The sequence below is a fragment of the Nelumbo lutea genome, chromosome 4, assembly GCF_056320005.1.
Source record: "Nelumbo lutea isolate HS-2025 chromosome 4, American lotus-T2T, whole genome shotgun sequence".
NCBI lineage: Eukaryota > Viridiplantae > Streptophyta > Magnoliopsida > Proteales > Nelumbonaceae > Nelumbo > Nelumbo lutea.
Window position 1 is genome coordinate 3,044,476 of NC_142687.1, and position 24,403 is coordinate 3,068,878.

At 39.9% G+C, this 24,403-nt stretch overlaps 1 protein-coding gene across 1 annotated transcript; it reads right to left on the reverse strand.

Annotated features, from left to right (window-relative positions):
- Positions 1-10,600: 10,600 nt before the first annotated feature.
- On the reverse strand, positions 10,601-19,147 carry CPL3 (C-terminal domain phosphatase-like 3). Its single transcript, XM_088982286.1, has 12 exons — positions 18,146-19,147; positions 17,857-17,989; positions 17,626-17,681; positions 17,473-17,533; positions 15,928-17,382; positions 13,917-14,534; positions 13,673-13,819; positions 13,311-13,579; positions 12,980-13,091; positions 12,639-12,896; positions 11,614-11,660; positions 10,601-11,526 (listed from the first exon to the last, which is right to left on the reverse strand). Exons 1-12 carry the CDS (start codon positions 18,862-18,864, stop codon positions 11,463-11,465), a joined length of 3,939 nt encoding a protein of 1,312 aa, XP_088838412.1. The 5' UTR covers positions 18,865-19,147; the 3' UTR covers positions 10,601-11,462.
- Positions 19,148-24,403: the final 5,256 nt, after the last annotated feature.

Consider the following 24,403-nt stretch of genomic DNA (forward strand, 5'->3'; position numbering starts at 1 on the left):
CAAGAATTCTTCTGTATCCCATGTGGCTCCATGCCGATTTTTGGGAAAACATCATCCTCAGCCGTTACCTACTAACGTGGGTTACAGGATCCAGTTTTGGGGGCAAAGTTAAACTTAATGGAACAATATTAGAGCTTTATGGGAATCATTATTGGATGTGCAACCTATTGCAAATGACTCTGGATCACCTGCTAAGAATTCTTCCCACATCTATCCACAACACACTACCCCCATAAATTGGAAACATCTCCCCCGGAATAATATTATATAAGAGGATGAAATATTCTTCATGTATGACTGCAATGTTATGTGGATAGAAATAGGCAGAGTTTGTGTAGACAGGATATCTGGACTCATTGCAAACCCATCAGAATTTACTGTCACAACTCAGAACTCACAGTTGTTTTCGCCTTATTGCGTTAGCCATTATAATAAAGAAGAGTCGAGAATTGATTAGAAGAGAGGTTGGCCGTTGGAGATTTGGAACTTGAAAAGCTTGTTGTTGGGTGGGAGCTGATTCAGACGAGTCCGGGATCTGCTCCTTACACCAACCACCTTACAGCACGTCCCGACCACACATCGGAACATGTACCAATTCAGATCTCCTATTCACATGACACTACAAGTATACATCTAATACATCTCCCTATCAATGGCAACATGTAAATATATGAGATGTTCACTGTGGTGATGTATGGATAAGGGAGATCCGAACACCTCCTGCACGGATGCACTTGTGCATTGTTATTCATGGAGAGAGTTACGGTGAGATGTGTTGCGAGAATCGGTGTGAAGAGGGCTATGTGAGAAGCAAATTTTGATTTGATTCAGACCGGCAGTCTGGCAGTGAGATGTCACCTCCGAGAAAATGATAGATAAAAGAAGGTACATTCAAATGGGATTTGATGCCAGCTGAAAGAAGATGTGAGCTTTTGCATTAAGATATTAACAGCCTAGATACCATTTGATTAAGTTGTGTCTTTTTGTGACTTTTGTGATAAAAAAAGTCAAAAAGTTTCACTTGAAATTTCCTGAAAATAGCTCAAAGCGAGTTTTGTGCGTCTTTTCAGGGGCAGCATCTTTTGACGGTTAAATGGAAAAAGACCAAAACACAAACTATCGGACTTCTAAACAACCAACAGCCTACCCGAAAAGACACACCAAAAAGGAGCCTAAGTACAAATCAAACCCAATCCAATCAGTGTGAAATTGACGTCTAGATTGAATCATAAAATTAGACTAGATCTGATTCATTCACGGTCCTACTAGTTTTCCTCTCAAGGTCATATAGCCAAAGTTGCTGATGACTTTGGTATTGGACCCAATTTTTTGATTATACAGAGTAATCAAGTTATACACCCAAGTTTCGGATACTTGGCGCACACTGATTGCATGGTGCGGTAAGTATAATACCAGAAGGAGAACCCATGCACCCAGACTTTTCCAGAAAAACCTAGTGCCCATGCAATTACCAAGTGATGAGGGCGGATTTGGCCCTCCAATGATATTGTGACACATGACACCTCGGAACAACTAGGTGACACCCGAAACCACATAGGCAACAACTGGTGGCTTGGCCCTGGCGCAACCTTGTTACGGTCTGACACAGGCTTAGCCTAACCTACGCTTGACAGGCTTACGTTAAGGGACACCATCATCATTTTTGCCTGTAAGATTTTTGGGAGAATTGATGTTATCTTCAGACAGACCACCAAAAGCTTAACATACTCTTTGAAGAGGGGTGGTCGACCTCCTTGGTTGCCTAATCTTGGCACTCCTAAACCAACTTCCCTTGCGGGGCAGCCCTGTTTAATGGCTAGCAAGGTTACCAGGGTTCCTCATGGGCACACACTTGCTCATGGGGACAGTGCATGGATCAGCACTGCACTACCGACACTCAATGGAGGCTTGGCATGCGGGCCTGGCTCAAGCATGACCCTTCACCACGCCAACCCCTTGCCCAAGCTGATCGAGCTATCCCATTGCCCCTAGTGCACGGGTGTGTTCCGGCCCAAGCGGTTGCCTTTCAACATGGGACACAGGTGCCCATCATCATTGGCATACAGGAGACCCATCACATCGGTGCCCAGCCACCTCTTCGGCGCACAATCACCTCTCATTATGGCTGCCCCCCTTTAGCACGTAAGAGGCGCCTCCCATGGATCGGCCAGAGCCAGCCGAGTGCCTCGTCCATGCGACTTGAGGTCATGATCCAATGCTATTGACTTTGGTGGAGCCATCTCATCGGGCAACTCCTAGCCTCCAAGCATACAAAGGCTTGTCTTGGCCTGGACACCACACGAGTTTCCTCCGCTATAAAACTACCCGCGTGACAGTTGGTATCAGAGCGAGCTAGCCAATTACTGCTGCAGTTGGTGTCAAGCAGATTAGCCCAGAGCCAGTTGAAGCGGTCATCTCGACAAGCAGCACATCGTGGGATGCGGTCCTGAGGCACTTCCACTCAGGTTCAAACAAGTTTACACATCAGGCCTGGCAAGAGGCCATTCATTCGTGTCCCCATTCCAATGACCCCAAAAACAGTGCCCTTGTGGGGGTAGACACATTGGTTGCTGTGCTCATGTGGGGGCAGACGCGTGAGCCTTTTCTGGAAGGTAGATTGTGGCAATTTGAGTGGGGGAGTGCCATGCTTCCTCATAGACTTCAGTTGCTATTCATTTTGGTGAGGTGTTGGGCGGTGTGTCTATATCTTGTTTTCATGATGGATGAGCCATTGTTCTGTAGCTTTGTTTGAGGCACTACTAAGGTGGGGATAGCAGTCCGAAATTGGTTGGTGTCGACGGTTGGTCAAGGAATATCACTGAAGTGGCAGTTTTGCATCAAACGGGTCCTTGGTTGAAGCCACAATATTGGAATGTTAGGAATGTGGGTACACTGGCCGTTGGAACATGGCGGTCCTACACCGGAAAAGCATCGGAGGACATGCTCAGTTCAACAAGATAGAACACTTGCATCAGCAACTCTCATCACAAGGTGAGTGCATGTTCGACAACATCATGGGTAAAAGTTGCCACACTCGCACACATTGTGGTTAGATCTCCTTGACGTAGCACCACATTGAGGCCCCCTCGGAGTGAAGATGTAGCCCGAACCGACGAGGTGAAGTGTAGTTTCGAGGGCCAACAGAGCATAAGCCATGACTATGTTTGAGTAACACGCACATGGTGAGGTGAAGACCGCAGACCAGCATGGTGAAAGGGTACAGCACACATCGCCAACAACAGGAGTAGACCTATCACATCGTGTTCGGTAGCACCACCAAAAAGCTACCAAGAAGACGATCGAGCCTTGAGGTAAAGATGATATATGGGACGGACCTCCGCGAAGCACCACATCCAATTTCTTTAAGGGCCCTTCTCACACATTTCAACGGCATAGCCATGGCGCGGTTTGAGTAACCTCAACACATGGGGTGAAGTCCAGGCAGGCCGGCATGGTGAAATGGTTCCGTCCCCATAAATGGACACCAATAAAGGCGAGACTTGGGTTGGCCAGGCGAGCCCTGAAACTAGCACAGAAGTGGATGGCACGGGACGTAGACGCCCATTCACGAGAAGACCATTGTCGAGGACGACAATTGGTTGAGTGGGGGAGCTTGTTACGGTCTGACACAGGCTTAGCCTAGCCTACGCTTGGCAGACTTACGTTAAGGGACACCATCGTTATTTTTGCCTGTAAGATTTTTGGGAGAATTGATGTTATCTTCAGGCAGACCACCAAAAGCTTAACGTACTCTTTGAGGAGGGGTGGTCGACCTCCTTGGGTGCCTAACCTTGGCACTCCTAGACCAACTTCCCTTGCGGGGTGGCCCTGGTTAATGGCTAGCATGGCTACCATGGTTCCTCATGGGCGCACACTTGCTCATGGGGACAGTGCATGGACTGGCACTACGCTACCGACACTCAAGGGAGGCTTGGCATGTGAACCTGGCTCAAGCATGACCCTTCAACACGCCAGCCCCATGCCCATGCTGATCGAGCTATCCTTTTGCCCCTAGCGCACGGGTGTGTTCCAGCCCAAGCGGTTGCCTCTCAACATGGCACACAGTTGCCCATCATCATCGGCATACAGGAGACCCATCACAACGGTGCCCAACCACCTCTTCGGCGCACAGTCACCTTTCATTATGGCCGTCCCCCTTTAGCACGAAAGAGGCGCCTCCCATGGACCGACCAGAGCCAGCCGAGTGCCCCGGCCATGCGATTTGAGGTCATGATCCAGTGCTACTGACCTTGGTGGAGCCATCTCATCGGGCAACTCCTAGCCTCCAAGCACACAAAGGCTTGTCCTGGACGCCGCACGGGTTTCGGCCTGGTCAGTTCAGCATCCAAGTCCTCATCCAGCAAAAGTTCATTTCAGCCTTTGATTCATCGGCCACTTGGAAGCAGACCGAATGACGAGGTATTTAGCACAAAAAATTGATACATGACCAAAAATTGATTCATCAATTGGCGTTGTCTGTGGGATACGCTACAAAAAGCTAAGTTCTCATCCTCCAAAAGGCTAAGTCCTCTTCTTCCAGAAAGCTAAGTTCTCACCTTTTAGAAACTAAAAGCTCTCACTTTCTAGTTTCCATTTTCTATGAACTCAAAGACTATGCGGGAAGTTGATGGCCAACAAACTAAGCAAGTCTACCAACTTTATTTCAACTAAGATAAAGTCTCATCAGTCCTCTTCGCGAGGTACCCTCTACAAAGATGGGCTCTTCGTGGCTTCCGCGGGAGTAGACGACCAACAGACTGCATGGACACCCCTGCCGGTCGAGCCTTCCAAGGCTCCTATGCGAGCTGGTGACCTAAACTCAGTATTGCTGCCCTCGTAGGTCAAGCTCCTAGTAGCTTCTTGTTGGAGTGGGTAACCGACGTCAATAACGAGGCTGATGCAGTGCAGCCGTAGCTCTAAGGTGTCGAGTTGATAAAGGACATCGGCACCACATACGACCCAGTCGCCTCTTCGGCATGGGCAAAATCAAAGATCAAGGAGAGTGGACTACGGGTTGCTCCCATAGTCTAAGGGATAAAGTGCCGAACTGGTAAAGACTTCGGCACCACATAAGACCCAGTCGCCTCTTCAGCATGGGCAAAATCAAGGGTAAGGAGAGTGGACTATGAGTCGCTCCCAGAGCCTAAGGAATTGAATCAACGCTTACGAGCTCATTGAATTCATTTCAGGCCAAAGGGATCAATCTACTCCCTTCGCCAAGTTACTTTCAGCTTGGGAGTGAGGGGCAAATGATGAGGGTGGATTTGACCCTCCAATGATATTGTGACACATGGCACCTCGGAACAACTAGGTGACACCCGAAACCACTTAGGCAACAACTTGCCTTAGCCAAGTTGATGGTGTCCCACCTGGCAGCCTGGCCTAGGCGCGAACCGACAGCTTGGCCCTGGTGCGACCTGGCGGCCTGGCCCTGGAGTGACCTGGCAGCCTGGCACAAGCGCTGACCTGGCGGCCTGGCATGGGCACCAAACTAGCGACCTGGCGCAGGCGCCGACCTAGCGACCTACGTGACGTGCTCGTCGAAAAAATCGACACGCATATCCTAATGCTCCTACATCCTTGGAAGTTGGCCCACGTGCCAAACGATTCAGAGGGTGGTCAACGTGCATGGCGGTTGTCTCAAGGAATCTCAGGCCACTTAGACGACTTCTCGAAAATCTTGGGTGCGATGCGTGAAGCCCACACCAAACAATGCCTATATAAAGGCACCAACCCCAATGGCATAGTGGAGGCAAGTAAGCATATTTTAGCTCTCATACTTTGTGATTTTTAGCTCGCAGTCTATTATGAGATTACTGACTTAAGCATTGGAGCGACCTCGCCAGGTTAGCCGCCCCGGGTCCTCTAACATTGATTCCTTGTAGGTCTCTAAAGAACTACGAAGCTCAACAATCAATCTAGATCGGCCCTCTAGTAAGCTCGGAAACTAATAGGCAACTCGGCCCTCTGGTAAGCTCAGATTAATAGGCAACTCAGCCCTCTGGTCAGCTCGACACCTAATAGGCAGCTCAGCACTCTGGTCAGCTCGTCACCTAACCTGCCTAGCTTGGCCCAGTCAGTTCGGCATCCAGGTCCTCATCCAGCAAAAGTTCACTTCGGCCTCTGAGTCATCGACTACTTGGAAGCAGACCAACTGACGAGGTAATTAGCACAAAAAATTGATACATGAACAAAAATTGATTCGTCAATTCGAGGACTCGACTATATAAAGGCTCCACCCCCGAAGGTTCAAGTTACGCGTGATTTCTATGCTCTCTAGCTCTTTGCATTCTTAAGTTATTTTAGCTCGCAATAAGTATGTTAACTTAAGTATCGGGGCGACCTCACCAGGCTAATAACCCCGGGTTCTCTGATCATTCTCTTGCAGATCAACTTAGTCCGTTGTTCGCCTGAAAGCCAGATCACCTCCAACAGGGAGCAGCAAGATTATGCAGCATCACCAAGAAATTAAGAGGATAAATCGGGTTTAGAGAGGAAATTAGACGCACGACCAAGCACGTGAACCCGACCACTTTAGATTCGGACGCTCCATCTAGTTCTACTGTTCTAGTTCTAGTTTGAATTTTGAATTTAAATTTGAATTTGAAACCCGTCCAATTAAGGGTGATCATAAGTGCAATTTACTTTGCAATCTCAAAGTCATTTTTAGTTCATTTTATTAATTGATATATATTTTTTATGAGATCCGTTTGCAGCAATAGTTCCTAGCCTCTTAGCTAATTCCTCCGTTGCCTATATACCCTTAAGGACGGAAATTAACACCAAGGTTGAGCTCCATCGGTCGGGGCCGTTCCACTGCATCAGCACTACCGATGAAGGGAACTGTTATTCTAGTCCAGTACTGTCTCCTGGACACCATAAGTCAGTCCACTTCGGCGTAGCCTTCAGACAGAGAAGCGGCCGGTAGGATCTGCGGAATTCTTCCACCATTGTTATAGTATATGTCGACTCTTTTATTAGAGGAGTCGCCGTTTTCTTGTACGAGGGCCGACGTAGCAAATTTGGGGTTTGAACTTTGAACTGAAATTCCGATCGAAGGCCAAACAGAAGATGTAGAGTGCATGGCTGGGTTTTAGTAGTGAAAACTGATGGAAGTGATTCTAATTGGGATATTGCTTTTTGAGGTTTGAACCGGTCGGACTGGTGTTGTGTTTTACTGTGTTATGGTACTACTACTGTTAAAATTCAGTACTCAACTATTGATATGTAATGTATGTATCTGCACGTAAATTAAATGTCTCCACTAATACTTATTCAAGCGCTCATGCATACGAGTGTGTCTTCTCGTAGCCATCGTTGAGGATTGAGAGGCTCCCGCATTAAAGGACGGCTCGCAGAAGAAAACCGACCTGTGCAGAAACAGAATCTCCGTCAGACCAAAATTCGTGGAATGCGAACCGCAAACGAGACGATCAGAATATTAATTAAACATCATCCAAATTCTGTACCAATTTTGTCTTTTTCAACTCAATCTATAACCGTGTGCTTAGTCGGAGCCTGAGCCTCCCGTGGCCCGTGGGACCATGCGGGTAGTTTTTTCATTTTTCGTAAGTAGATGTAGAGCCCAGATTTCTTATTTACCTTTCCTATCCACTTTCTATCCGTCTGAATTACAGTCACACATCTCCTAATTCATAGTAGAGATGTGTGGCCCAAATTTACGGTGGGTAGAGAATGGGTAGGAAAAGCAAATAAGAAATCTGAATGAGCGAGCACATAGGGCCCAAGAAGTTATAAGGGTAAAATGATCAATCATCGTGCTGCTGCCTGCATATCGTGCCCTTTTGACAAGGGAGTTGACACCTCCGCCTCACAACGTCCCACACCACATCCTGAGTGAGAAATAAAAGAACATGGTAAATAAATGCATTTATTCAGATAAATAATTTCCCAAAAAATGAACAGGGCTTAAGAATATACAAAAAAGATAATTTTAGCAGATGTATCAAGATAAACTTAGAAAATACAATAGAAAAATAAATAGATGAATGTATACGTTGAGAAAAATTCAAATAAATCATACAAATACATAAAACTAGATCTAAATCTCAATTGACCATGAAAAAAGCGTGTATACATAAGAAACATAGATTTCGATATTTTTTTGAGGTGTAAAAGTTATCGCTTTTTAATACCAATTAATTATATCATTTGTAAATTTTCTAGTTAATATGGCAAATAATAAAAAATAAGTTGACAAAAATAACATTGAAACAAATCGCAGTAGTATAGCTTTGTGGGTTTGTGAGAGTTGCCATGACTCGTAATAGTGAACTATATGGATTTAAAAGGTTTACAAAAATTGAGTACTAGCTTGATGTATTGACTGATAAGGACCAATACCATGATGCATCAGCGAATACCTGTGGATGCAGGTAAAAAGTAACACCAAATCGGGGTTCGTTCCACTTTTGCAATGTGCTGGAAGTCCCAAAACTGATACATATGAGACTATAACAGGCAATATGCATCAAATACTTTGAAGTTTGAATGTCCACAAATCACAATATACTTGTAGTCATTTAACCAAACTTACTTTTAAAAAATGCACTAAAATAAAAAAAAAAATACAAAAAAGATTACTTAAAATTCACCTCTATAAATCATATGGAGTACAAATACAGATGTAGATAATGATAAAATCATCTTTTTCTTTGACCTATAAAAAAAAATATTGATAATTACACAAATGCAAATATTTACATATAGTTATGCCTCCCACGTGTAAGGCACATGGAAGGCAAAACTTTTTTATTATATTTTGTAACATAAACTTGTGAAATAATTAATTATAATACTAATAAGTAAAGCATTATCCAATTCATTATTTCTTTAAAGACAAGAATATTGGGAAGAATATATAATTCTACTACCAAATCAGATGGGCAAAACCATACAGAAATCAGCACACTATTAATGCCTCTTGCCACAATTTTTTTTTAATTTATTATACAAGTGTAATAAGTAAAGGATAAAGACATAGGTTAGCATTATACAAATCAATTTATATAGTATAGATAAAGCAATAAAAATCTATAAAAACAACTAGCACACTCTTAAAAGTTAAATGAAAAAGTACACAGCTCCACATTATAGAATTTTGAATTCCATTGCAACCCTACACAATTCAAAGAGACCGGCTTCACTCAGGGCAAATCTATGCCCACACCGTTCTAACATCATTTTCCAACCTTGCATTTAGAATATCTCCCCATAAAATAAAGCATATAAATATGGAGATATTCTCAATACAAGGTAGTAAGGACTACCCGAACACGACTGAAGCCAAACTCCAATTCAAAATGACAAATACCCTCACCCTAAAACACTAATACCCACCTATGTATTAGCATCAATTCTGAGCTGACACATACCCCAACTATAATGTAAGGCTAAGAATTCTTAGGGTGTACTAAACAGTCTACTCACTAATTGTCTCTCAAAGTTTAAACTATATACTTTTTACACTTTACTCACTAATTGTCTCTTGATACTTTCTGTATAAATCAATTAGATCCATAAAAACAATTGATATGCTCTTAAAACATTAACCTTTTAATAAAGACGCAAGAAGCATCCTCAATTTATGTTGCCATGGAATTCAAAAACTGATATGGGGACTGATTGTTATCTTTAATAAGTTAAATTCAATAATTTCAACAAAAATAATCTTCACCACCTAAATAAGAATATTATAATTTTGGTTGTATTAAGTACCATTAACTTGAGTTAATCAATACAAATTGACATACACTAAGAATACGAGTCAATGCAGTTTGTAAACGTCAAATTGACATTTCTTGCTTGGTAGATGAAATCCAACAGTTCTAGCGACTTTTCATATGTGATGTAACACATGACACGTATCTCTCACCAATTTATATCGATAAACCCCAAACATTTCAGGAAGAAACAGTGTAGCGCCAAAAACATGCTTTGTGATCTTTTCTGGTTGATGCATAACATCCCAATACTGCACACTTCTTTTTCCAATTACACTTCCAAATAATTAAAATATACATTATTTTATGCGTATTCCCAATTCTTTGTCGGTTATTGACTTGTTAATTTCTGCAAACATGCAGAAACAAATGTACAAGAAAAATAAAGACATCCCCGTTTACGGTGTTAGAACAATACAATTATTACGGTTGATCGCTTGATCTCATTTCTCTTCTTTTTTTTTTTTAATTTATTTTTACAACTATATAAAAAATATCTGATCCAGAGTTTTCTCCGTTAGTGGTTAGTTTTGTTTGTGCCCTGTGGGCTAAGGAGTTGAGGTCTGACAGCTATCCACCGCACAAACCAGGTAAACCTTAGCCCCAGCATGAGCTCCACAACTCAGCCATGAAACTCAAAGCCACGGAAGTGGGAAGCACCGATTTGTTCTCCAGCCAATAGATTAAATACACAAGATCAAAAGAAAATATAATTTAGCTTTAAGATGTCACCACGTGTCATATGATAATGAGGTCAAGAAAAGAATAAAAAAACTAAAAAATAAGACCTTTAGATGGGCGAGACTAGGTCAACGTGGAATAATAGAAACCCTGCATTTCTTGTGGCGATGTGGACATTTGGGAATGCTAAATACTGAATTAAGTGTAAAATTAATTTTCTAAATCCAGAATCTGGACAAAAAAAAGGAATTAAGAACATTCTATTCTTAGTTCCCACGACAAGGTTCCGAGCCAAATGGCCGAAAGGCCAGAAGCACCAGATTCAAATCCTTTACCGACTACATTTGCATTGCAACCCCAATCGAAAAGACTTTGTTCATACCTCAATACGGTTGGAAAAGCATATTAAGAATGCAAATTGAGTTCCGACATGAAACTAATACTGAAAATTGAATTCTGTTAATTTAAAATGCCCAACCAATTCGTCATATATAAGATTTCTTACTTTCCGAAATCTGTCTTAGTCTTTTTCCCCCTCTTTGGGAAGTTTGATACTTTGGTGCCATTACATGGTTGCGTCTCGGGATGATTATATCATATCAGGCACTTTTAGAGCCCTGGAAACCTCATCTTAATAACCAAGTTAGATAACTTTCAAAGCCCCTCCAACCCAACAATCACCCAGGTCAGCCACTTGCACCCACTCATCTCATAAACCCTACAAGGAAGTCTTCTATCAGATTTTCAATTTCTTGCCCCAAAATGTTTTGTATTGTCCGATCACCACAATCCCCCCACAGCAATAAGATTAGCATGAGATCCTCTTAGGTGAAGGAATAATTTGGGGCATATTTATATCTTGCATGTCAACTATGACCAACACCAGGTTGAGCATGCTGCACCAGCTCAATCTTAATCTTATCCAACCTCAACCAGCCCCAATTCCGTCTTGATTCAATTTTTTATATTACCGTTTAATCAGTTTTACTTTTACCCGTGGGGATCTGGGGTTCTGAATTCGGGGAGGGGGGAGATTTTTTATAACTTAATGGCAAAATCATGCTCATTCGCCCTCCGATACAGCAAAGCAGACGCTTCCACCCTATTAAACAAGGAAAATTTTCAGTCCGAGCATGAATCAAAATAAATATAACAAACCTCAGGCATGATAACAAAAATAACATCTCACCAGCCGGGGTGGACAACAAATCTTCCCGTAGACAAGGCCCAATTCACCTGTTTGAAACAGAGAACATACTTCAGAGTTCAGAGAGTCGTTTCTGATGGTAAAAGTGAACTCTCAGGCACACATCAACCATATTAAAGATCAACAAGTAATAGCTTATCACTTGACGTGGAAAATACACCGGATTGAGTAAACTGACCAATGATATTTTTGTATTCTCTCTTCCTTTTGTACCTGTGCCTGTATGCATTTTTTTAATATATATATATATATATATATATATATATATATATATATATATATATATATATGTAATTTTTTCTGTGTATATGCTCTGAGGGCTGCCCAACCATCCAAGCATCTCCAATGCCATTAGTATCCAATCCAAATATATGATAAATGATCCTTCAAAAAGAATCCACTAAGGAACTGTATAACATCTAAATTGGCTGAATTGAACAAATTATCACTTTGTCTTTCAGTGGATAAGTCAATTAACATAGGCTATAAGCACTTTAATAGAAGAATGGCATATTGGGATTACTACCAAATCCCTCAAGGATATATTTGGTTTGACAGAAAATAAGAAAGAAACAGACAATTAAGAGGAAGATCTTAAAAGAAAATTTAAGAAATTCCTTAACTTTTTCTCAACTCTGTCTCTTATTTTCTACCAAACCAAACACGACCTAAATGTTTCAGTATATGCCTATTTTAAACACAAAGGACAAATCAACAAGTCATTCAGTTTAGCCAATTTAGCCATATCAAACGGTCCCCAAGTTAACTATAAGCATCACTGAAGAACAAAGAATGGGTTTAGAACTCCAGGTTGGACAGCTAAGTGTGTTGGACCTATCCCTCTATGGTGATATTCTATCGGTGGTTCTACTGTCATTATATTCCACATAGAAGGTATCTCAGATTTGCCGTTTCTAAGGCTCAGTTTGGAAGGAGTACAAACGATCTCAATGTTCCAGTTTCCCTAATTTAGACCTTCCAGAAAAGAACAAAAGAAAGAAGAATACCTTGTCAGTTCCAAGAGAAATGGCAACTACATGAGTGACCTGTTCATCTATCTGATTGGTGCACACAGCACCAAATTGTTCGGCTGTTTGCCAAAGTGGGTGAAGATGGGGGTTGGCTTCACCAACTGGAAACACCCTGCTGAATACTATACGACAACCAGCCAATATCTTTCGCTGCTCTGCAGCAAGGATGTTTCTAACGTCCACATCATTCAAGTTCTGGTGTGAGAAGAAGTTCTGATGTATTCTCTCGATCACCTATTTCAAAGGCAAATAACAGGTATACATTCAACAATTTATTGATGATAAGTATATTCTTAAGCACTGGATCAGATCCTCACCGCCAAGGAGGACGCTAGAGTCCCATCCTCTGGTCTCTCATCATGGTCGATCTCAAGAAGTGAAGGACCATGAAGTCCTAATTGACGTCTGCTACAAGGGAAATAAGTATATCTGCAACACAAGTTATTTAGAAGTGGCAATGATTTAAGGGCCTGAACAGCACAGAATGGTAAAAGAGGATTCATGTAGCTGACCCCATATATTTGGGATAAGGCTTAGATGATAATTAAGTTATTTAGAAGCAGAGCAAGGACTGGAAGCCAAATACATAGGTTTACAATAAAAAGAGATAACAATCAGAAGAGATGTGTAGGATAAGATTTTCTATACCTCTCAACAACTATCAAGTTCAGCTTGTTATGAGGCCAGACTCTTACAGAATCATCTATAATTACCACAGCTGATTCCATACCCAAAACCCCATCCAAATCTTTACTCTTAGGCTGCCTCTCATCACCATCAAAAGGGTCACCATCATCACCCCTTGAAATAACTCGCCCAGCAAACAAAACTCCAGTTGGATCAAGCACCTTTGCCATCTCTGTTGCATATAGCTTGTTGCCCATTGTATAAAGGTGCAGCTCATAAAGTTTACTAGCCTAAGAAAGTTCCAAAGAAAAATATTTGAATACCTCAAATTACAATTAGAAACAATTGAAGGTCTTCAAACTGCATCCATTTTAAGAGGTTACCTTCTCGAGAAAATTCCATATTCCCGGTCGCAGTTTTGTCCACATTCCCATATGAGTAAAACGGAAGAGATGCCTTTGCGGTTTTTCTCGATCTTGCTCTTCCTTCTTTCTCAGCATCTCTTCATGCACAGGGTCTACTTCGACGAACTGAAAGTGAGTGTCAAAATAAATAGATTTAAAATTTGATCAATAGGCAACCTCTATTGGATTTGGGAAATAACTCAAACTATTAATTCTAATGTACCTTGGCTGAATTAAGGAGAGTGTGATCCAGATCCAAGACAAGGCAAAGCTTCCGAGCTGCAAACATTTGGTTTTGTTCTTCTATCCTCCTAGCCCTTTCTCTTTGGATAGCAGCTTTCTGCTGGTCATCATAGCCTTCAAATAGATGCTCAACATCTCCCCATGCATTCTGTGATGAAGGGCCAGCTGCCCTTTCTTCAGGTGTCAAAGCACTCCAACTTCGCTGGTCATTAGAGTCTGTTGCTACAACTTTCATATCCACCTTATCCATCTTAGCAGGTACTGGTTGGGAAGAGATGGTCTGAGGAACTACAGAGGGGGTATTAATTGCTTGAGAAGCAGATAAAATATTGGCAATATTTTTCAGCTTCTTTGTGAACTGCTGGGCAATATCTGGTGGTGCAGTTGACTGAGAGGGCAAGGAATTTGTCTGGGCCTGTTCGCCTTGCTGACGAACAATTAAGTTGTCCCTGCAAGTCGGAGTATTCGGTGAAGGGGTACCATTTGCTTTGAATCGCTCAGGTCCAGAGCTGTCACTCTTTTGAAAAGTATTGCTGTGGAGAATACGGCGAGGATCACGGGGTTTCATGCGAATTTTCCCCAAATCACCGTGAGGGATCTGTGAATAGGTAAACAAAATTAATTGTCGTCCTAATAATAATAGAAATTGAACCTACACAAAGATGGACCAAGCAACCAAGTACTGACAAATACAACCAACAAACTAATACACACCTAGTTTCAAGATGACATGGATGCACTATGACATTCAAATCCCAGGAATCAAAAATTCAAAATATAGTCTGTTTGCTTTTATTTTAAAGGAGATTGAGGATGGAAAAAGGAATGAAAACCCACATTATATTTCTAAAAGTATCACTACTATTAGATATCAACATCAGATAACGGATACATTGTGGGAAGGGCTGTTTCGCATAAAGTGCAATGATGAGTTAGTTCCCTTTTCTTTCCTTAAGGCTTAGACTGTTCAATCATATATCTGTATGATGTTGTATATCCTATCATGTAAATAAACTACATATTTAATATAGTTTAGCTACTTTCTCTATATATACATATTTAATAGACATGCATACACGTATACATCTATACGTCGTGATACCTGGATACCCGTACATGCCTAGCATATCAGTGTTAAGATCATATTGCATGGACACTTCTATATGTACCGTATAGCAACAACACTGTTAAAATGGCAATTAGCTGCAAAGCATGATAAGAGCATATTAAATAGGATACTCGTACTAGTGTATCTAAATCTAACATTTTAGGAAATGTGGAGAGTCGCATTACTTATAAAAGCTCATCCCATTTAATAGCATTATTCTCTGGTATTTTGTATGACAGTTCTGCCACCTACATAAGCATGGTGCTAAATTCTGTTATTATTATATTTATCTGCATAGGTCGTCCTTGTAAATTGTGAATCACAATTTTGCCATCCAAATGATGGACACATTAAATTTTGTAATACGTTCATCTTCCATTTCTTCAAATTTTGACACTTCGTCCCTTTGCTTTCCAATGCGTAACTTTATTTTAGTGGATAAGTTCACAAGAAAATAAGTATATAACCCTCCACCTAAAAGGAATCTGGAGGGATCAATTAGCATATATACATAAATATATTGCCTGCTTGAACTTCCTAGGTATGCTCTAGTTAATAACATGGTTTTGGGCCCAATATCTACACATCTATCACTCCAGCCTTTACTTCATGGGGCTAATTTCAGCCCAATAAATTTCCAAAATAATCACTTTGTGGGCAATTTTAAGTTAGAAAAATGAAACATTGGATGAATAATATCAGTCAGTGAAATTTCTGAAATTAAGTAGAGTATGGTGTAATGTGACTGCAGCAACGAATGCATGGGCAACCCAAAGAGGCCACTATCTGATGGACGATCTGGATTGGCCACATGATTCCTCTGAACGTATGCACACATAAACAAATATATGTTAGTATTCTTGTATAGTATGTCATTGCTCACCATCAACGCTGTTTGGACAGAAATCTGAGAATTTCCTGCAGATTTTTGCTCAGGCTCTGAGAGTGTTTTTGAAGCAATATTTACTGAAGCAATTTTTCCGGGCATCACATTTGAACTGGATGACTGCATCGTGCTCTGAGCAGGATTGCCACACTTCTGCAGAGCTTCTACTGCTAATCTTTGATGTTCCATTTTAATCAGATGCATCAACATGGTTGGGTTTACAGCAATATCCTTCAAGAGAGAAGGTAATGACACTGTACTGCCAATACCAGATGCTGCTAATTGTTCATTCCCACCAGTTGTCACATTATAAGTACTGCAACCAGTGTCCTGCTTGTTGCCAAAACTAGCTTCCCCACTTCCCAATTTCCTAGGATCGTTTTCTCTCTTTTCAATCAGTCGACTTCTGTCAGTTGGCTGTAGCCCCATAGAACTGCTTTCTTCTAACCACCCCCCACTTCCAGATACCCCTTGAACATCTCCAGAAGCCCCAGAATTTATCAATCCATTTCTTTGCCTTTTAAATGTATGATCATCCAACACAGACTCTTCAACAATCTTGTGCTTCCTTGAACCCATAATTCCACCCAGGGGCTCACTCTTACGTATGTCATGATCTCCAGATGGGGGGCGTTGATTTAAATCCAAAGGACCAACTTCAGAGTTGGCATACCGAAGTCTAGGGTCTCTATTCTTTGCGGTTCTTATGATATGACTTGACATAGAACCCAACTGTCCAACACTAACAGCAGGAACTAGTCCTTGCCCACTCAAGTTATCAGCATAAGAAGTGGCTGAACTAACAGTTTTCAATGAAGTAGATGAATTTATGGTTGCAACACCACCAACAGTTGTAGAACTAGAAACCTCCCCATTAATATCACCATCTCCATCATCACACTCCTCCGAAGGAGTTGGACTTGGGAGCCGATCACTCAAAAGCAATGAAGTTCGTCCAAATTTCTGTTGATAGGTAGAAACAGCTTTCAGGGCATCAGTTTCATAAGGATGCAAAGCCGTGTCATCCATTTTATCTTCCACAATGTTTGTCACTAAATCTGATCTAGGTGTCCCATCTGAAATAGACAGCGGTTTTTGCATGGGCAAAGGTGGTGGAGCCTTCCTTGTAGGTGAAGGAAGACTGTCTGCATCATGATCCCTGTGAAGGTCCAGAAGGGGACCAAAGCCAATTCTACTCCTAGAGCCAAATGATAACCCAGCTTTTGAAGTCTCAGACCTCGTATTCAAATTATCCCAATCCCCATATTTAACAGGCATTGGCTCCAACTGAAACTTCTTTGAAAAATCCACACCATTACCAGCTTTTTCAGATAAAATTGAAGAATTTTTTATATTTTCCCGGACACCCACCAGTGCTTCTTTCTCTTGATTCAGAACCTTTATATTTGATAAAGCAGATGGACAATCCAAGGATCGCACCATGGACTCTATCTGCAACAGAATAGATCAAGTTAAGTTTCTCTAGTCGATAAGGGAACTTTCCAAAGCCAAATTACTAAACTAATTAAATTAAAAGAAAACCTCTTCCATGCGATCAGGTGAAAAAAGAACAGGTTCTTGGATCTTTAAATGTACAATCAACCTGTAAGGAATAGAGCAGAAGCGTAAACTAATAAGAATACTAATAGCAGTAGATAATATAAAGAAAAATGTGATTAGGGAATAATAAGGAACCTAGAAAAAATGTCCTTATTTTGTTCCTGCTGCTGAGGGGTCATGGAACAATAAACCTGCATCAAAACACATGCCAAACTTTTACACAAGAAACCATATTCTAAGGAGTGAAACCAGGCATAGAAAGAAACTGGGATCAACTAAAAGGATCGGTTAGAATCACTGTGTGCCTCTGTGTGTGTGTGTGTGGGGGCGGGGGGGGGGCGTAATAAATCCTAAGGAGAATCTCACAGAATTAATCGTCTGAATTCCAGTAAAAGATTGCTCAATAAGATCATCCATGGCAGGGACACGGTTCTCCGAAATCATTGCTTGCAAGCTCTCCAGAGACGTTCGCATTCGGGAACAGATAGCATCAAAAGATCTACAATCAACAAATTAATTAAGGACGTCAATCCACCATGCGTAGTCAAACGTTTCCTTCTTATAAAACCGAGAATCCGTGAAAAAAGCTGTTTAAACCGAACGTCTAAATCAGAAGGACCCAAATTCCGAATTGAAGGATGACGAATAAACTTACTTATCAGCTTCTTTTACAGTTACAGTCTCTAAACATTCTCGAATTGAATTAAGCCTTTTCTCAAACTCCTTCTCTTTCAAATCCTTCTCCGCGTTAGACTGACCATCACTTGAAATTTCAATACTATGTCCCGACTCAACCATCTCTGAGTCCAAATCAATCTCTCCCTCCTCCAATTCACCCTCCTCCTTTTCATCTTCACCAACTACAGCCATCTTACTATCAATTTCCTCACTACTGTCATCGCTTATTAAGTTACAAACCTCCTTAGAAGAAGAATTTAAACTTCTGTTGTTATTATTATTGTCTTCTCTGCTATTTATCATTGGTTTAGACACAGATCTCACCAACTTCTCATCAGATCCAAAATCCCTCACGAAGACCTCATCAAGAGGTCTATTTTGAACTGCCTGCGCCCACGCAAGATTATGAAAACCAGAGCCATAACCACTTGTCACAGGATACTGATACCAAGCCCTAGATTCTCCTCCTTTAGGAGACTGTTTCGGTTCTCCTGCTGTCTCTTTCGATCCTCCTTTAGCGTCATTTTTAAAATCTTGCTCGGTAATCTCTTCGACTGACTCCGAATCAGAAACCTCTCCTCCCGAAATCTCCCCTTCCTCTATATCCTCTACCGGAGACCCCTCCTTCATCTTAGCTAGGATTTCTTTCTCGTTAGGGTTCAAGAAGTAGTAGCAATTGGATCCAGCTATGCGCATAAGTTCTGCAGGCTTCTCTTTAGAGATCAAACAAAAAATACAGATCTCCTTGATGAATAAATCTTCAGAGGATCAGGCGAAAACAATTAAATCGGGGCTTTGTTTCCAATCAATAAAAAAACGATTTGAATGCGTAGAACGGCCGATTTTTAGCAGAACTTCTAACAACAAATGGATCTTTCAAAGTAAAGATTGCCGAACTCCCTCTGACGCCGACAACGGCCTCTGATCGAGTTACTCTAACCGGAAAAGCAGAGGCAAAAGAAACCAAAAAACCAAATGCAGTTGAATAGGGTATGGGGAAAGATTTATAAAGCCCCGTATATTGCAGGTTTGCAGTGACTGAAATCGCGACCGTACACGTCATCGATCCAGGAAATCTGGGCAAGCGTTAAAGCACGTTGAGTTTTTTTTAGAGATTTATTATTTATTGCCTATTGGTATAAGGTTTCAGTTTTCTTTTTCTTATTTTTTTTTTTTCTGTATACTTATATTGGTATAAGGTTTGTTTTTTTCTCTTCCTTTCCTTTTTGCATGTCAGCAGAATAAATTCATGCCCAAGTTTGAACTGGCCCTATCATCGGGTTTAGGTCTTGAATTCAAGCCTAGCTCTCAAATAAAGTTTGAATTCCGGGCTTGACCAGAAATTTGATAATAGATTTTTTATTAAAAAACATTTTATTTATATTAAAAATCTTCAAAGTCCAAAATAATAAATTATCTTATTATTATTTGAATAAAATAGAAGATTAACAAAAAAAATATTGTATGTATGTATTTTATTAAATAAATTATTTTTTATTATATAATTTATATTATCAAGTTTGACTCGGGTTGGCCAAGCTTTCCTTGACTGAAAATAAGGTTGAGTCAGGTGTTTTAGGTTCAAGCCTGACTTATAACAAGTCGAGTCGAACCAATCCATCGGGTTACTCGCTCCACGAACAGGTCTACATGGGAGGAATGAAGAGAGCATGGATTCACTCCTCACAAAACTGTCTTCACATTGTGTTTACAGCCTTTTGGAGCCATGCATTTGGAGACAGATTCAATCCTCACACCGTACTTGAAGCCTTTTGCAACCTTGGTAACATCTTCATTTGTATGTTTTTATTTATGGGGAGATATTTCAAATATACAACTATAAGTGGTTGTGAGCACAATGTGAGAATGATTTTGTCTGATTAAATCTTATTTCTTGTATTATATATTTTTATTCCTAGGAAGATATCCAAGCTTCAAGTGGTTGTGAGCCTTATGTACTTATGCACACCCACACATATGGAACATTGTGGTTGATTGGTTCACGGCCATATTTCAGTTCCCACCATATATTGGGAACATCTCTCTGTCAATAATAACTAGACCTGGCAATTGGATTGGGTGGGTTGAGTTTGAGTTGGGTCAAGGTACTTCGGGTTGATTTTGGATTGGGTTATCAAATGCTAGACCCTAACCCTAAATGTTCGGGTTAGGCTTGACCCATGGGTCAATTTAGGTCATCCCAAAAAATAACTGCAATTTAAAAAAATAAAGAAAACTACATGAAAATGTCAAAATTAAAGGAATTAACCTTAAAATTAGGGGTGGATTCGAGCCGAGCTGAGCCAAATAGTATGAGGCTCAAGCTCAGCTCAAGAGTGTTCTACAATGCTCGAGCTTGGTTCAAGCCAAAACCTTGAGCTTGAGCTCGGCTCGAATAAAAAATTCATAAGCTTGAGCTCGATCTTGAGTTTTTATTTGATTTTTAAAAATATGAATTATAATAATTAATAATTATAATATTTTTATTATATATATCATTTTCTATAATTTTATTATATATTTGAGCCAACTCACGAGCCGAGCTCTAGTAGGCTCGAGCTCAGCTCTTTTCATAATTGAGACAATGAATTGGGCTCGAGCTCAGTTGAAAAAGAGCCAAGCCGAGCTCGAGCAGCTCGTAAAAAGCTCAGTCCGTTGCCACCCCTACTTAAAATTCCAAATATAAAATAAAAAAAGTTGAACATTTAACAATTTTAAGAGTAAACAATAAAGAGTAAAGACTAAATAGAAAAAATTAAAGAATGAAACTTCTAACAATGCATAAAAAGTCCCGATTAGACTTGACAATCGGGTCAGCAAGTTGACCCAACCCAACCGAGTTTTTTCGGGTTGGGTCGAGTCAGGTCATTCTCACATTCAAGCAACTAAATATGAGACCATAACCCTATTTTTTCGGGTTGGGTTGGGTTGAGTTCGCGGGTTGGGTCAACTTTTTGCTAGGTCTAATAATAACATATAAGTACAGGAGATGTTCTCAATGTGCAACGGGACATGTTGCAAGGTTGGTGTGGATCAGATTTGGACTCCCTCATAAATAGGGGTGGTAATGGGGCGGGTTCGAGGAAGATTTTATAAATTATAGACCCTACCTGCCTCTCTATACATCCCAATCTGTACCTTCCCCAAAACCCATACTGGTTTTAAAATCCAAACCCTCTTTGTACATGAAAATGCAAAACCTCAACCCTATCCTCCTCACTTTTGAGGGTGGGGTTGGGTCTAGAACCTGCATCTAATTTTGTATTATTTTTTGTTATATAGTAATAATAAACAAGTAAATAGCATGAACAAACATCAAACTTTCCAATTATTTGATTAAACAAGTAAAAAACACATGAATATCAATTATCCTTAACATAGAATTCTAAATATTATTGCATTTCACATCTAGTACATAAGCTCATATGCCTTATACTAGAGGGTCAGGTTTTCTGTACCCTACCCATACTCGTATGGGTTGTGAAATCTCAAAACTTGTCCTCTCCCCAAAATCCATTTTTGAAGGGAAACAACCCTTGTTGCTGGGGCGGGTACCCGATAGAATAGGGTAGAAATTGTCATCCCTACTCACAAAGCACTTCTCACACTCATCTCACAATACATTCTGTAGTGTATTTGGGAACATCTTCCCATGAATAACAATACACAAGTATAGAAGATGCTCCCTGGGGATGCAAAGTAATGAGGTTGGATTCAAATTGAGGTATATTCGAGTATGATCCAATAAAAAAAATAGTATATTTGATTCGTTCGTATCTCACAAACATAGGTTAGAATTTGAATCCATTAATGATGTTAGATACCTGAATCTAATCCAATCCAATTTTATTTCTAGAATTTTTAATAAGTTATTAAAAGGGAAAATATAGCATTTATATAAACAAAAACAAAACATACAGATATTTTTTTCAACTATTTTCATCACATATACATGTTTTTTTATAAAAATAAATAAACAAGATAAAAATTACAATAATACAATACAACTATATTTGTAAATAAATAAATAACACACAAATACATGCATGCATGCATACATACATACATACACACACATATACATACATACGATTATGTAAGTCTGACAACGAGATATCCACATCCGATAAAATAGGATTAGGTTGGATCATGATATGGTCCATTTGCACCCATAATATTCCCGATATGCAGATGAGACGTACTGTGAAGAGTTCTTTGTGATGAGCAAATCCAAATTCCCATTTCGGACCTCTAAATAATATTCTTAGGTATGTCGTATATGATGTACCACTCGGTAGTCGTGCGATGCATGGGCTAAGAGAACTAATGGTAAAAGGGATCTTATGCCATTCTTAATTGAGCCAAGCTATACCCAATCTCCAACCCAGTGGTTAAGTTGGTTAATATATATCCATCCAAAAAATGGAGGCACACGATCAGACATCTAGAATATAGGCCATGTTTGGAGTGCTTATGTTAAAAATAAGTGCTTATTTAAATAAGCACTTATTTGCATTTGGCACCCAAAAATAAGCACTTATTTCATATTAGACATTTGGTGGTCTTTTTCTCCAATAAGCACTTAGATAAGCATTTGTGACTATTTTGTCCGTCATTTTCTTTCAAATTTTATAAAAGCACTTTTATAAAAGTATTTTCATAGATTTCATAAAATACTTTTATAAAAGTGATTTCATAAAAGTACTTTTGCAAAAATACTTTTATAAAAATGCTTTTACAAAAACATTTTTATGAAATTACTTTTACGAAAGCACTTTTATAAAATTCAACTAGGGGTAATTTTATAAGTGGTATTTTAAAATTCAACTAGGGATAATTTTGGAAGAAAATTTTGAATAACTACTTATTGTATAAGCACTTAAAAAAAGCTAGAAATTTGTACTAAAAAAATAAGCCCTTATGTTTAAAATAAGCACTTATTTCGGGCTTATTTCTCAAATACCAACAATAAGTGCTTAATGGTGTGGTCCTAACACAAATAAGCATTTATTTTTAAGTACTCCCAAACATGGCCATAGGCTCCAATGGTTACTTCAATGGACCTTGCTTGCACCTTACTTTGTAAAGTAAAATTAGGTTTATTGAGTCGATCATTATAATTAGGGTAAAAAGACTTAAAGGCTCCCTTGAGATTGATGCAAAATACTAAGACTTCCCCTTTATTTTTCAAAATGGACTAACATTTCCCTTGTTGGGTGACGTCATGGGACAAAGACCTCCCTTCTATGAGCTATTTGTAAAGAATTAGTTGCATCGAAGTTCATGTTCCGTTAAATTTTATTTTTTCAAAAACCAAATATTGCCCCTCTATCAATCTAATTGTTTGGGTTTGTAACGGTACTTCTTGGCTTAAACAGGGGAGAGAAGGGGAGAAAGAAGAAGGAAAAAGGAAGAAAAAGAAGAGAGAGATGAAGGATGGAGTATCGGGAGGTTGAAGAAGGTAGATGAACAATGTTACATCCTGCTATGGTAATAACAACTCTTGTTGGTCAAAACTACAATGCATCGGACGATAAACGGCAAAAGAATAACAAGCACCAATTAAGAAGAGTGGTGATTCAATCTATGTTTTGATGGGATCGATATGTATGCCCATTTGTCATTAGAGGTTTTAGTCCCCGTTTGATTTGCAGGAATAAGGGTCTGGAATTGGTTATTTTGATTCCAACTGTTTGGTTGATCGGAACAAGAATCTTCTTTCCATTCCTACTAGAATGACATTCTTCCATTTGAGGGAATGGTCATTTATTGTTTATTTCTTGGGAATGAAATCTCATTACTACTGATTTTAATTCTCATTTTCATTCCTGTCTGAACCAAATAGATTATTAGAATGAACCATTCTAATTCCGATTCCAGAGGATTTTGATTCCGAATCTAACTACAAACCAAACGGACCCTTATTTTTCTTTTTTTTCGTGACTGTTGTACAATGATGAGCTTTGCTGCTGCTACAATAACATTGAATTTGTAGTTAAAGATTTCAGGGTTTTAGAAATTAAACCCTTCAATGAAATGAACGATAGTTTTAGAACTAACTAAAACCTTAAGAAAAGACGGATTTAGTTTCAAAGATATTTATATAGTTGTTTCTTTGCCATTATTGTTCTAGCCCATGTAGCCTAGGTTCAATCTTTTGCATAATTTCATAGGGAAAATCTAAAATTTTCATTCTCTCACTGTCTCCATTTTATCGAAGACTGTGATTTCACGG

Coding starts and splice junctions, on each gene's coding strand:
- CPL3 (XM_088982286.1), bottom strand. CDS start 18,864: ATGCGCATAGCTGGATCCAATTGCTACTACTTCTTGAACCCTAACGAG. Junction 13,820..13,916: donor CTCTCCTTAATTCAGCCAAG/GTACATTAGAAT, acceptor ACTCACTTTCAG/TTCGTCGAAGTAGACCCTGT. Junction 11,527..11,613: donor TTTGTTGTCCACCCCGGCTG/GTGAGATGTTAT, acceptor CTTGTTTAATAG/GGTGGAAGCGTCTGCTTTGC.